Genomic DNA, 13,054 nt, shown 5'->3' on the forward strand with positions numbered 1-13,054 from the left:
CTCATCTGTATTCATCTCCCCGGGGAGGTGGAGGCAGCAGCAGCGGATATTGGAGCTGGGAGTGTTTCATATGTAAATGCTCGTGTGTGTGTGAGTCCAGGCCCCTGACCCCCGGCTGGCTGCCAACATCCATCCCTGTCAGCCCTGCAAGGGGCTTGGAGAGCATCCCAGTGCCCCCAGTTGGGATGGATCCCTGCCTCCACCCTGGGGACAAAGGATGCTGCCCCAGCAGGGACCCTGCCCTGCTGCCTTGGGGTCACCCAGACTTTCCACACACTTTCCATCTTGAGTTTCCCGGGGCACGGCCCCTGAGATGACCAGATCCTCTGGGCTTGGCTGAGGAAACACATTTGAATACAAATTTATTGCTGGGTTAATTTTACCAGCGAGCACGAGGCCGGGCTGGTTTCGCTTTCTCCAGGAGTTTTGTTGTTTACTTGGTGGCCAGCTCAAAGCTGGCATCTCCTCGGCCCTGGCCGTGCTTTGCCAGCTAATCTGGCTCCATCTGACCTTGGAGCTGCCACGTGCTTTCCCCAGGGGAAAACCAGGCTCAGATTTTCCCCCTGTGCCCAAGGAATGGGTCCACGCTCCTTGCTGTCACCTCACCATGGCGCACATGAGGAATTTTTCAGCTCTGCTGAATTTCTGCTGTTAAAAAGGAGGGATTTGGGTGTTGTGTGCTGGCTCTGCTGCCTGAGGGATGTGTGGGGTCAGAGCAGGAGCAGCATCCTGCAGTGTGCCACAGGGCTGGAGTGGTGCCACGTCCCCTTGTCACCGTTTGCTTTGGTCCCATCGTGGGGTGGCTTCCTGGAGGAGCAGACGGGGCCACCCCAAGGTGGCCGGGTGTGATAAGAGATCCAAGACCAACGTCCTCCCTGGGTGGAGCCCCTGGTGGGTTCTGGCTCCTCTGCCAGCCCTGTTGTCCCCATTTGTCAGGAGGATGGGGTTGGTGTCTCCTGGGAAAGGGTGGAGGACACTTCTCCAGCCCTGCCAGGCAGGGACACTCACAGGCTGTGCCCTGCTGAGGATCTCTGTAGCTTTGTGCTGCCAGGGGTGGTTTTAGCCCCAGAAAAGTCCAGCTCAGGGAATCTGCTGGGCTTGGGCCAGGCTGGAGGGGTCCGGCACATCCAGGGCTTGGCCAGAGCAGTGTTAGCAACTGGATTATTTCATTTGCTTTTTAACAGGGATTAAGTTTCTCTGCAGGAGAGCAGGTCTCTAGGGAACAGAAGTTTTGGGCTCCTGCCTCCCCCACTTTTTTTTTTTTTTTTTTTTTTTAAATCCAACATTTCTCTGCACCGCTGCACGCCAAGACCAACTGGCTGGGGGGGATGAAGCATCACTTGAGGACACAACACAGCCATGACCTGGGGTGTGTTGGAGCTTGGAGCAGCTCCTGGGTGCTGTGGGGAGGCAGCTGTGGGTGCTTTGCTTCTCAGACACCCTCTGCAGAGTGCTGGGGCTGGCTGGCAGAACGAGCTTCGCCCGGCGCTAATCAGGTTTCACACTGCTTAGTTTGGGACATCTAATGAGATCAGGGCTCAAGGTTGCTGCCTGCCCTCCATCTGCAGAGGGAGAGAGGAGGGAATCGTCTGCTTCCTTCTCTTTGACCTCCATTCCTCACAGGAGGTTTTGCACATCGGGTTTGCAGCGTGGGGAGACCCTGAGCTGATTTTTGGGGCGCAAAAAAAGGGAGACACACAATTTACTTAAAGCACATTGCCCAGTGCTCTCTTTATTTGTGTGGAGCAGAGCTGGTGGCCAAACCCAGGGGATAGCCCAGCCCTGACCCCCCCATGGTGTGGGGGCTGAGCAAACACAGCACCCCTCAAACAAAGCCCAGCCAGTTCCCACTATCCCAACATTTCCCCATTTCCCCCGCTGCCAAGCAGCCTCTGCTTGGCGCTGGAATAAGGAGCCTCTCTGCCTAGACACCAGCTCTTTTGTTAGCTGCTAGAAAAGGAGTTTTGATGCCTCCTCCCCCTGGCTTTGCTGCTCCCTAAGCTGCTGCTGTGGGAAGTGCAAAGCTTGGGCTTGAGCTGCCGGGGATGATCCCAGCGCCGCGGCTCCGATCCGGCTCCCCACGGCTCTGCTGGGGCTTGGCCAGCAGCTCTGCACCCTGGGTAGCCACACAGCAGGGCCTGGCTCCTCCAGGAGGGCTGAGACTAAATTTGAGGGATTTCTCCAGCGTTTAGGGCATCCCTGGTGCTCACTCCTGTGGGATTTGGGATTTGGGTTGCTCTATGCCCTTTCCTTTTGCTGGGTTTCCATTAAATCTCATGGGGTTGGGGAAGGTTTTGGTGTTTTTCTGTTTTCATGGCTTTGTCCCTCCACTGCCAGGGGACTGGATCTGGCTCCCCACGGCTCTTCTGGGGCTTGTCCAGCAGCTCTGCACCCCAGCAGGGCCTGGCTCCTCCAAGAGGGACTGAGAGGAAATTTGGGGGATTTCTCCAGCATTTAGGGCATTCCTGGTGCTCACTCCTGTGGGAGCGGGTGCACGATTTGGGATTTGGGGTTTGGGGTTTGGGATTTGGGTTGCTCTATGCCCATTCCTTCTGCTGGGTTTTCATCAAATCTCATGGGGATGGAAGAGGTTTTGGTGTTTTTCATGGCTTTGTCCCTCTGCTGCTTGGGGAGTGGATCTGGCTCCCCATGGCTCTGCTGGGGCTTGACCAGCAGCTCTGCACCCTGGGTAGCCACACAGCAGGGCCTGGTTCCTCCAGGAGGGGCTGAAACTAAATTTGGGGGATTTCTCCAACATTTAGGGCATTCCTGGTGCTCACTCCTATGGGATTTGGGTTTTGGGTTGGTCTATACCCATTCCTTCTGCTGGGTTTTCCATCAAATCTCATGGGGATGGAAGAGGTTTTGGTGTTTTTCTGTTTTCATGGCTTTTTCCCTCCACTGCCAGGGGAGTGGATCCGGCTCTCCACGGCTCTGCTGGGGCTTGGCCAGCAGCTCTGCACCCCAGCAGGGCCTGGCTCCTCCAAGAGAGACTGAGAGGAAATTTGGGGGATTTCTCCAGCATTTAGGGCATCCCTGGTGCGGGATTTGGGGTTTGGGGTTTGGGTTGGTCTATACCCATTCCTTCTGCTGGGTTTCCATCAAATCTCATGGGGATGGGGAAGGTTTTGGTGGTTTTGTGTTTTCATGGCTTTGTCCATTCCAGGGGACTGGATCTGGCTCCCCACGGCTCTTCTGGGGCTTGGCCAGCAGCTCTGCACCCCATAGCCACAGCACAGCTGAGCCTGGCTCCTCAAGGAGGGCTGAGACAAAATTTGGGGGGTTTCTCCAGCATTTAGGGCATTCCTGGTGCGGGATTTGGGGTTTGGGATTTGGGTTGCTCCATGCCCATCCCCTCTGCTGGGTTTCCATTAAATCTCATGGGGATGGAAGAGGTTTTGGTTTTTTTCATGACTTGTTTTTTCATGGCTTTGTCCACTCCAGGGGACTGGATCTGGCTCCCCATGGCTCTCCTGGGGCTTGGCCAGCAGCTCTGCACCCCAGCAGGGCCTGGTTCCTCCAGGAGGGGCTGAGATGAAATTTGGGGGATTTCTCCAGCATTTAGGGCAATCCTGGGGCTCACTCCTGTAGGATTTGGGATTTGGGTTGGTCTGTACCCATTCCTTCTGCTGGGTTTTCCATCAAATCTCATGGGGATGGAAGAGGTTTTGGTTTTTTTCATGACTTGTTTTTTCATGGCTTTGTCCACTCCAGGGGACTGGATCTGGCTCCCCTCGGCTCTCCTGAGGCTTGTCCAGCAGCTCTGCACCCTGGGTAGCCACACAGCAGGGCCTGGTCCTCCAGGAGGGGCTGAGACTAAATTTGGGGGATTTCTCCAGCATTTAGGGCATCCCTGGTGCTCGCCCCTATAGGATTTGGGATTTAGGTTGGTCTATGCCCATCCTTCTGCTGGGTTTCCATCAAATCTCATGGGAATGGAAGAGGTTTTGGTGTTTTTGTGTTTTCATGGCTTTTTCCCTCCACTGCCAGGGGAGTGGATCCAGCTCCCCACGGCTCTTCTGGGGCTTGGCCAGCAGCTCTGCACCCTGGGTAGCCACACAGCAGGGCCTGGTTCCTCCAGGAGGACTGAGATGAAATTTGGGGGATTTCTCCAGCATTTAGGGCATCCCTGGTGCTCGCTCTTGTGGGATTTGGGGTTTGGGATTTGGGTTGGTCTATACCCATCCCCTCTGCTGGGTTTCCATTAAATCTCATGGTCCTGGGGGAGGTTTTTGGTGTTTTCCATGACTTGTTTTTTCATGGCTTTGTCCCTGTGCTGCCGGGGTGTGCTGGGAATCGCAGCGCCGCTGTTTACCCAGCCGTGCAGACGCGGCTCTGTGGAGGTGTGCGCGCTGTCCCCGTGGCCGGAGGGGCAGGGAGGGACCTGGAGATGGCATCACCTTCCTCCTCCTCCCCCAGCCTGGGAAAGAAGCCACCTCTCGTGTCAGCACAGGCCCCTGGGATCGTGCAGACGTGTGTGTCCTCTTGCACGTGGGTGTGCGAGCAATCCTCGCTCATCCCAGCGCTGCTGTCGCTCGTGTTTTCCTTTTGTGCATCCTCACCTGTGGCTTCACCTCTTCCCTCTCACCCAGCACTTCCAGGTGAATCCAGGATGGCTCCAAGCTGTTTTATCAGTGCCCCCAGTGCCAGCTTCCCTCGCTGCCAGCTCTGCAGGGTTCGGTGCTTTCCGCCGCCGCGAATTTCGTGGCATCTCTCAATGAGCGGGAGCTGCCAGCGTCCTCGCAGGGGTGACAAACCACGGGAGGCTTCCCAGAAGTGGGAAGCGATGAAATAATGCCTGAGCTGCTCTGTCAGCAGAATCCTGGCAGCCTTGGGGAGGGTGGATGGAGGGAGGGAGGTTGGTGATGCTGGGAAAGCAGCGGTGAGATCACCCCCCCTCCAGCGTGACGCTCGCTCTGGGCTGCAGGGAAAGCTCCAGAGGAGTTGGAGAGACTCAGAATGAGATGGAATTGTGTGCACGAGGCTGGGGTCCGTGTCAGGGAGCTGGGGTCACTCTGGGGGATGCTCAGAGGGGTGGGCAGCAGGGCTGGAAGTGCTGGGAAAGGTGCTGACTCCAAAAAGCGATCCCCACCGAGGACACGAAGGTGGAATGCTGATTGCTCTTCCTGCAGGAGATGTGGGAGCCTCTCCCCGATCCTGCTCTGTAGGGAATGATCTCCTGAGTTATTTTTGAGATTCTCTGGGTTCTCCTGTTGGCTCTGTCCATCTCACTGGAGCTGTTGGGATGTCACATTCCCACAGACCCCATAACCTCTGCTGTGCTGGGGGATTTGCCCTCCAGCCCAGCAGCAGGAGTTCATGCTGCTGGCAAATGATTAAGTCATGAGCAGGTGGCAGTCCAGCTCAGCTGTTTGCCTTTGCAGGATGAAAGCCACAGGAATGATGTTTGCTTCCAGCCTTGCCTCGAACCTTCTCATCCCTGCCCTCCACCTCCCTGTCCCACAGCAAGGGGGTCCTGGGGTGATTTCCCACATCCCCCCCAGTGCAGCACTGTCAGCCTGCTGTGGGAAGGGAAGTCTTGTCTTTTTTTAAAGATATTATTCTAATTTTGGTGCCCAGACGTCTGCTGGAAAAGGGAACATCTCCGTTCTTATCGCTGGAGCTTCCTTTTGCTCGGTTCTGGTTTTACCACTGGTGGTGCCTGGGGGGGTTCCGAGGTTCCCTCCCAGCCCCTTCCCTCTCCCCTTGTTTTGCTGACCTTTGGAAGCTCCTGAGCGAGGCATTTGCAGGCAAATATTGATTTGTGCTGCGCTCACGGTGGAGTTTGGAGGGGCTGGTGCAGAACAGCCCCCGAACCCTGGGTGGGATGGAGCTGCTCTGGTTAATCTGGATGAAACTTGAGCTCCACTGCTCTGTACAGATGGGGAGCACTGGAGGGATACTCAGAGCCAAACCCCAATTTGCACAAACCCCATATGTTTGGGATGTTGGTTTTTCAGACCCACAAGAGCATTGCTGTCTGAGATTTTCCATAGTTCCCAATTTTTGCAGCGCTGGAGTTGGGTGGTGATGCCCAGGAGTGCCAGCACTGAACCCTGCAGGCTTCTCCCAGCAGGAATGTGGCCTCTTGGGGATGATGAAAGCCAGAAGGAAATGTTGAACGTGGGGAATGTGCCCGCTGTGCCAGGAGCCGCGCGCTCACCGGCTGTGCCCGCACAAGCTCAGCCGGCTGATTCACCAGCAGCACCAGGGGATGGGAGCTGGAACCTTGAGCTGGGCAGCGTTGGGAGCTGTGACCTGCCTCGTTCCACCTTGTTTTTAATAGCCTGGATCAGAAGAAACGTCATCTTTGTTCTGGCTTTCCTTTCCCAAGGCTGCTGGCGCCGCGGGCAGGGTGGAGCGAGGCTCCGCGCCCCGGCGGGGCCCTGCCCGTGCTTGCCGGCAAATTTGGGGTGCCCTGGCACGTGCTGGAGCGCTCAGCAGTCAGGGATGTGTCTTGCTGAGCTGTCTGTCTGTCTGTCTGTCCGCAGCTGCCTTTGCTGTGGTTTGCCAGGAGGGTGTGATGGGAGGGGGGATGATCTCAGCTGGGCGCTGTGCTCTGTGCCCTGGGTTTAGGGGTTGGGAGCGGGGTTTGTTCCAGCCCTGTGCCCCCATCCAGCCCCCAGGGAAATTCAGACAGATCCACACCTGCCCCTGGGTGATGCTTTGATTTACCCTGATCCAAATCCTGGACTCTCCTTCCCCTGCTGGTTGATTTTCAGCCGCTTCCATAACCGAAGAGATTTTTTCCTAAAGCTCCCAGAAAGGAGGAAAAAACAACAGAAAGGGGAAAAGCTTTGCTGAGGAAGCACAGCAGGAAACCTGGCTCCTGTCCTGCAGCCACGAGTTTGTGTGTGCTCAGCACTGCTGCTGGACAGGCCCTTGAACTGCTGTGGGACTGGGGTGGGCACGGTGGGGTGACCCCAATGATCCTTTTGGGATCGAGATCCCTTCAGGGCACCCCCAGCTGTTCCCACATCCAGTTTTTCCTGCTCCAGGCAATGCAGGGGCTTTGCTGAGCTTGGCTTTTGGGGGGCACTGGCAGCACCTGAGCATGGTGGGGTGACCCAATGATCCTTTTTGGGGTCAAAATCCCACCAAGGCACTCCCAGCTGCTCCCACATCCAGTTTTCCTTGCTGCAGGTGATGCTGGGCTTGGCTTTTGGGGTGCACTGGCTGCAGTTGGGCACAGTGGGGTGACCCCAATGACCCTTTTGGGGTAGACATCCCTCCAGGGCACCCCCAGCTGTTCCCACATCCAGTTTTTCCTGCTGCAGGCAATGCTGGGCTTGGCTTTGGGGTGCACTGGCAGCACCTGGGCACAGTGGGGTGACCCCAATGATCCTTTTGGGGTAGGGATCCCTTCAGGGCACTCCCAGCTGCTCCCACATCCAGTTTTCCCTGCTGCAGGTGATGCTGGGCTTGGCTTTGGGGTGCACTGACAGCACTTGGGCACGGTGGGATGACCCCAGTGACCCTTTTGGGGTCGAGATCTCTCCAGGACACTCCCAGCTGCTTCCACATCCAGTTTTTTCTGCTGCAGGCAATGCAGGACCTTTGCTGGGCTTGGCTTTGGGGGGCACTGGCTGCACCTGGGCACAGTGGGGTGACCCCAATGACCCTTTTTGGGGTGGGGATCCCTCCAGGACACCCCCAGCTGCTCCCACATCCAGTTTTTCCTACTGCAGGAGCTTTGCTGGGCTTGTCTATTGGGGTGCACTGGCTGCACCTGGGCACAGTGGGGTGACCCCAGTGACTCTTTTGGGGTAGGGATCCCTCCACGACACCCCCAGCTGTTCCCACATCCAGCTTTTCATGCTGCAGGCAATGCAGGGGCTTTGCTGGGCTTGGCTTTGGGGGTGCACTGGCAGCACTTGGGCACAGTGGGGTGACCCCAGTGACTCTTTTGGGGTAAGGATCCCTCCAGGGCACCCCCAGCTGTTCCCACATCCAGTTTTTCCTGCTGCAGGTGATGCTGGGCTTGGTTTTGGGGGGCACTGGCAACATTTGGGCACAGTGGGGTGACTCCAGTGACCTTTTTGAGGTAGGGATCCCTCCAGGACACCCCCAGCTGTTCCCACATCCAGTTTTTCCTGCTGCAGGCGATGCTGGGCTTTGCTGGGCTTGGCTTTTGGGGGACTCTGGCAGCACCTGGGCACAATGGGGTGACCCCAGTGACTCTTTTGGGGTTGAGATCCCTCCAGGACACCCCCAGCTGTTCCCACATCCAGTTTTTCCTGCTGCAGGTGGTGCTGGGCTTGGCTTTTGGGGTCACTGGCAGCACCTGGGCACAGTGGGGTGACCCCAGTGACCCTTTTGGGGTAGGGATCCCTCCAGGGCACTCCCAGCTGCTCCTACATCCAGTTTTTCCTGCTCCAGGCAATGCTGGGCTTGGCTTTGGAGAGGCACTGACAGCACCTGGGCACGGTGGGGTGCAGGCAGAGCCCTGCAGCAATGCTCAGCCCAGCTCAGCACTGCCAGCTCTGCCCGTGTCCCCAGCCATGCCCATTCCAGCGTTTCCACAGTGCCACCTGGCTGCCACCTCCCATGGCTGGGACACCTCTCGGACCTTTTGCTGCCTTCTGCACCCAGGGCATGGAGGAGCAGCCCGGTGGCTTTGTCCAGACCCGTGCCAGGGTGGCTGCGTGGCCCTGGGAGGTGGCAGGGACACGGGGGCTGTGCCCTGCTCCCTGTGTGACGCTGCCCAGCAGCTTCCCCGGTCATATAAGGAGATGCCAGAGCCGGGAGCTGATCTCTGTCGCCTGAGCATTACTCACAGGGGAGGCACATGGAGGGGGGAGGAACAGCTCAGGACACCCAAAGCTTGGCATGACTCAGGGCAGGAGGGAGGGGGGTCTGGGATCTGCATCCCCCCCTAAATCCAGGTGGGGTCCCATCATTCTGAGTGATGCAAAATGCTGCCCTGTGGAACCCCTGCAAGGTGGGGACCCCCCCTGTGGGAGGGCAGGGCCTCTCCACTCCCCAAATTCCTGCGAGGGCGGGAGATGAGTCCTCTCCCCACCCCTTTCCTTTCTGGGCAAAGCCGCCTTGCAAGGAACTAAAAATGAGCTGTTTGTGTTTTGGGGTGGTTTCCATGGCAGGAAGGGGGAGGGGGTGAGGGCTGGTGGCTGCATCCGGGGTTGGGTGGTCCCCAGAGCTTGGTAGAGTCACCCCAAAATTTGATTTCTGACACCTCCTTCCTGCCCTATCAGCTTCCTGCAGAGGGAAAAGGAAAGTGGGGTGATGGTGTTAAACTGAGCTGGGTGAATTTGGGATCACAGGAAGCCCCAGGGTGATGCAGCAGAGGGATGTAGTGATATAAATGTATATTTATATAAATATATATTTATATAAATAAATTCAAAAGTTGGTGATCCTTGTGGGTCTTTCCCAAGTCAGGGCATTCTATGATCCCGTTAAATTATATGTATAAAAAAAATATAAAAACATATATTTACACACAATTATATATACTTTAAGAATTTATTTCACCCAAAGCCTTTCTCCAGCTGGAGCATTTTAACATCCCCTCTGTGCAGGAAACACCCAGGAATCCCAAGAGCAGCTGAGCCCCCAACTGGGGTGAGTGAGGGGATGTGGGAAATCAACTCCTGCATCCTGGAGCCTTTTCCAGGGGCACATCCCAGCTCCAGCACTCACCAGCAGGTTGGACCATGGGCCCATTTATGGTGGCCTCGTGGTGGGTCATTCCTCCTGCAGCTTTAACAGAAAGCAGACGTCTTTTGGAGGAAAACTATGCTGGGATGTTTTTCGTCCAGGCAGGGATGGAGCTCTGGAGAATTTATTGCAACAGCGCCGAGCCCCGGGGTAATTCTGTATTTTTTATCATCCTTCTCATTGTCCCAAAAGATGTTGTTCCCTCCAGGGAACGAGGCAATCATGGGAAGATTCTCATTCCAAGGGACACCTTCCACCATCCCAAGCCCTCTCCCACCTGGCCTTGGACATTTCCAGGGGTCCAGGGGCAGCCACAACTTCTCTGGGCAAACCCTGCCAGGTTTTGGAATATTTGGGTCTATCAGGTTTTGCTTGATATGATTTTCTTTGTGTGCCTGACTAGCTGGTGGCTGTTGGGTTTGGGGAGCTGCTCAGGGTTGTAAATACAATTTAAATCTCTGTTTGCCCCTGGATGAACCTCTGGACCTCGTGGGGTTCCCCAAAAGTGGAGCAGGAGTTGTGGGATGGCATCTGGCCCTGCATGAGCTGCATCAGTAAATCCTGAGCTGGGATTCCTGGCTCTCCCACCAGTAAATCCTGAGCCAGAGATCATCTCTGTGCCACCCTCACCTGTTCTGCTCCAGCAGAACAACCCCCTCTTGTCTGAGCCCTGGGGAGAGGGGAACAGCGAAAAATGAGCCTTTAATTCCGTATAACTCCTATCCAAGAGCCAGTTTCTCCTTGTGGAGCTGTGTGAGCGAGCTGTGAGATCGATCCAGGCTTTGTGGGAACCTCCCCACCCCGTTTTTGTGGTTACAACGGCAGAGGGGCACCGGCTGCTCTCGGTTTCTCTGCGCCCGTTCCTGGCACCGCCGGCTGCGGAAGCGTTTCCGAAAATGAAACTCTGAGTAACGCCCAACACGGTGCAAACTGCTGGTAAATGGGGCTGAGCTGCAAAATCTGCCCTGCTGAGGGGCAAACAGAACACCCAGCCATGGGGAGGGTGGGGAGATGCACCAGGCTCTGGTGTCAGAGCATCTTTGGGGTGTTTCCTCTTGGGAAATAATTCTGTTCAGAGCGGTGATGGGGATGTGGTCCTCAGCTCCCAGAAGCACAGATTTTGTTGCTGTGGCTGCTCTGTGAGCAGGGTGCCATCCCAAATAAACACCCCAGGAACCCCTGGAATTGCTGCCTCCACATCCCAGCCGGAGTTTCATTTCACATCTCTGCCTGCCTGCTGCCAGGGGACGCTGCTGCTGTCACCCATCAGGGAAGGGAAATTGAGGTTCTGTGCTTGTCCCAAGCCCCCCCCCGCCGTGAGTCCGGGGACATTGTGGCCATGCCACCACGGCAGCGCTGTCTCCGATATCCCCAGGGCTGCAGCTCCGGGGCTGGCAAAGGATATTGAGGAGATGACGTCTCCTCCCCGGCCAGCAGCGGGGAAGGGAGGGGGACACACACACACACACACACACAGAGCGAAGTTTGGCCGCCAGAACTCCGAGGAAAGATGTTTGAGCCGGCCTGACGTTCTCTTTTCTCCCTTTTCCCGCCCCCTCTCGGAGCTCCCAAATCTGTCCCTGTCCCTGCCAGCTCCGGGGACAGCGCAGGACGCGGCCAGCTGCAGGCAGAGGCGCAGCAACTTTGGGAAAGTTTTGGAAAGTTTTTTTTTTTTTACTCCAAGCAACGGCTCAGCCCCCATCTCCTCACCCTCCCGGCCATGCCGGGCTCGAGAAGGAGGAGGAAATTTGGGATAACGGGCCGGGAATAGGGAGCGATGCCTCTGTCGCAGAGCTCCTATCTGCCACCCGCTGCCTTTGTGCTGAGCCACGTCCTGGGCATCGCCGGCGTCCTGTACTGGAGGAGCCGGAGCAGGGAAGGTACGGGGGTGTTCTGGGGGTTGTTTTCCCTCCCCAGGAGCCGTGGGATCAGCAGCGACAGGGACAAGGACGGACGTGGCCGTGGGGAGGAGGAGGAGGAGGAGGAGGGAGGAGGAGGAGGCGGCAGCGCGGAGCTCTCGGTGGGGAAAGGTTTGAGTGCCTAAATTCGGCCTCACCGCCCATTCCCGGCCTGTGTGGGGCTGGGGGACACTGGGATGAATGGTGGGTGTGGATGGGGGTGAGGTTATTTTTTTGGTTTGCCTCCCACCCCTCGCCTTGACAGATTCCTCCAGGAGATTCTCCCGGAGCTGGCACCGGGGCTGACCCTGCCTCAGTTTCCCAAAATAGGGCTCGCACATGACTGCCCGAGGAGGGCAAGGATTTGTTTCAGGGCTGTGGGGACAGCTCCAAGCCCCAGACGAGGTTTTGGTAACTCCGAAGTTTTTGGTAACTCCGTCCCGACTTCTCCTCCCCGCTGGGATTTGTTTGTTTTGATTCCTCGCTCTTTCTTTGCAGCGCTGCTTGTTCTCGCCTGTGCCTCCGCATGGGGCCCTCTCCCCGCCTCCATGACCGATTCCCTCTTTTCTTTCCCTTTTTTCTTTTTTTTTTTTTCCATGAAAAAGGGCGGGACTGCAGCGCGCGCAGGATTTTCCTTTTCCCTGGATGCTCCTTTCGGGATCCGCTTCTTCCCTTCTCCCTCCGAGCTGCTGGGAGAGGGGAGGTGGAGAGGGAGTTGCACAAACACAGAATTCACCCTGTCACCCACTAAACCCAGCCTTGCTGCAATTCCTCCCGGCCTGCCCACTCCATTAATCTCCGTGGCTGCCCAGTGTTGTCCAGTGATGTTCTTGGCTCCTTTTGGGGACCTCTTGGGTGCTTCCCAACTGGACTATCATCCTTTTTGGAGGGATGTTTTCCCCCTTTTATAAAAAAACCTGGATTAAGTGTTGCAAGCAGCATATATATTCAAAACCTGTTTTCTTTCATCACTTTTTTTTTTTTTTCTTCTCAGCAAAGGGCATGTAAAGCCCAATCCTGGAACACCAGGATCATTTTGCAGCAGGTTTTTCACTCTGTGACGCTCACCCAGCTCTGCTGAGCATCTGCCCTGCTCTCCTTTTTCGTCACCACATCTCAGGTGTCTCCCTCATTAAATATCCGGGTGTTGGATACTTTTCCACCGCAGGTATCTCTTGTGCATTCTTCCAGGCTGAATCAGGCTCCGTTTCCTGCTCCCTGGGTGAAAGGCTCTGTAAATCCTGCCCTGTTGGCTCTGTTGTCATGATGGATTATGTCAGCTCTCAAGTTGGCAGCCAGCATGTTTTAAATACTTTGTGCTCCTCAGCCAGACGGATTTTTTTGCGTATCCCCCCCTCTCAAAAGTGCCAGGTTCAAAAAGACCCCTGTGCATCCTCATTCTTTGCTTGCCTTGAAGGGAAAACACTGGGTTTCAATGCTTAAAAATTTGGAATTTGGGCTTTTTTAAGTAACCAACC

At 56.2% G+C, this 13,054-nt stretch overlaps 1 protein-coding gene across 8 annotated transcripts in view; it reads left to right on the top strand.

The window, feature by feature from the left end:
- MACF1 (microtubule actin crosslinking factor 1) overlaps positions 1–13,054 on the top strand; it is a 151,688-nt gene that overhangs the window by 17,604 nt on the left and 121,030 nt on the right. For 2 of the 8 annotated variants that reach the window (XM_033080492.2, XM_033080494.2), the window contains exon 1: positions 11,370–11,558. The exons of the other annotated variants lie outside the window; for them this stretch is intronic. In XM_033080492.2, coding sequence (XP_032936383.1) covers positions 11,456–11,558 — 103 coding nt within the window. In that variant the 5' untranslated portion in view covers positions 11,370–11,455. Of the gene's footprint in view, positions 1–11,369; positions 11,559–13,054 lie in introns of those variants that run through there. 8 annotated transcript variants of the gene reach the window in all.

This window comes from Catharus ustulatus, chromosome 26, assembly GCF_009819885.2.
Source record: "Catharus ustulatus isolate bCatUst1 chromosome 26, bCatUst1.pri.v2, whole genome shotgun sequence".
NCBI classification, from domain to species: domain Eukaryota; kingdom Metazoa; phylum Chordata; class Aves; order Passeriformes; family Turdidae; genus Catharus; species Catharus ustulatus.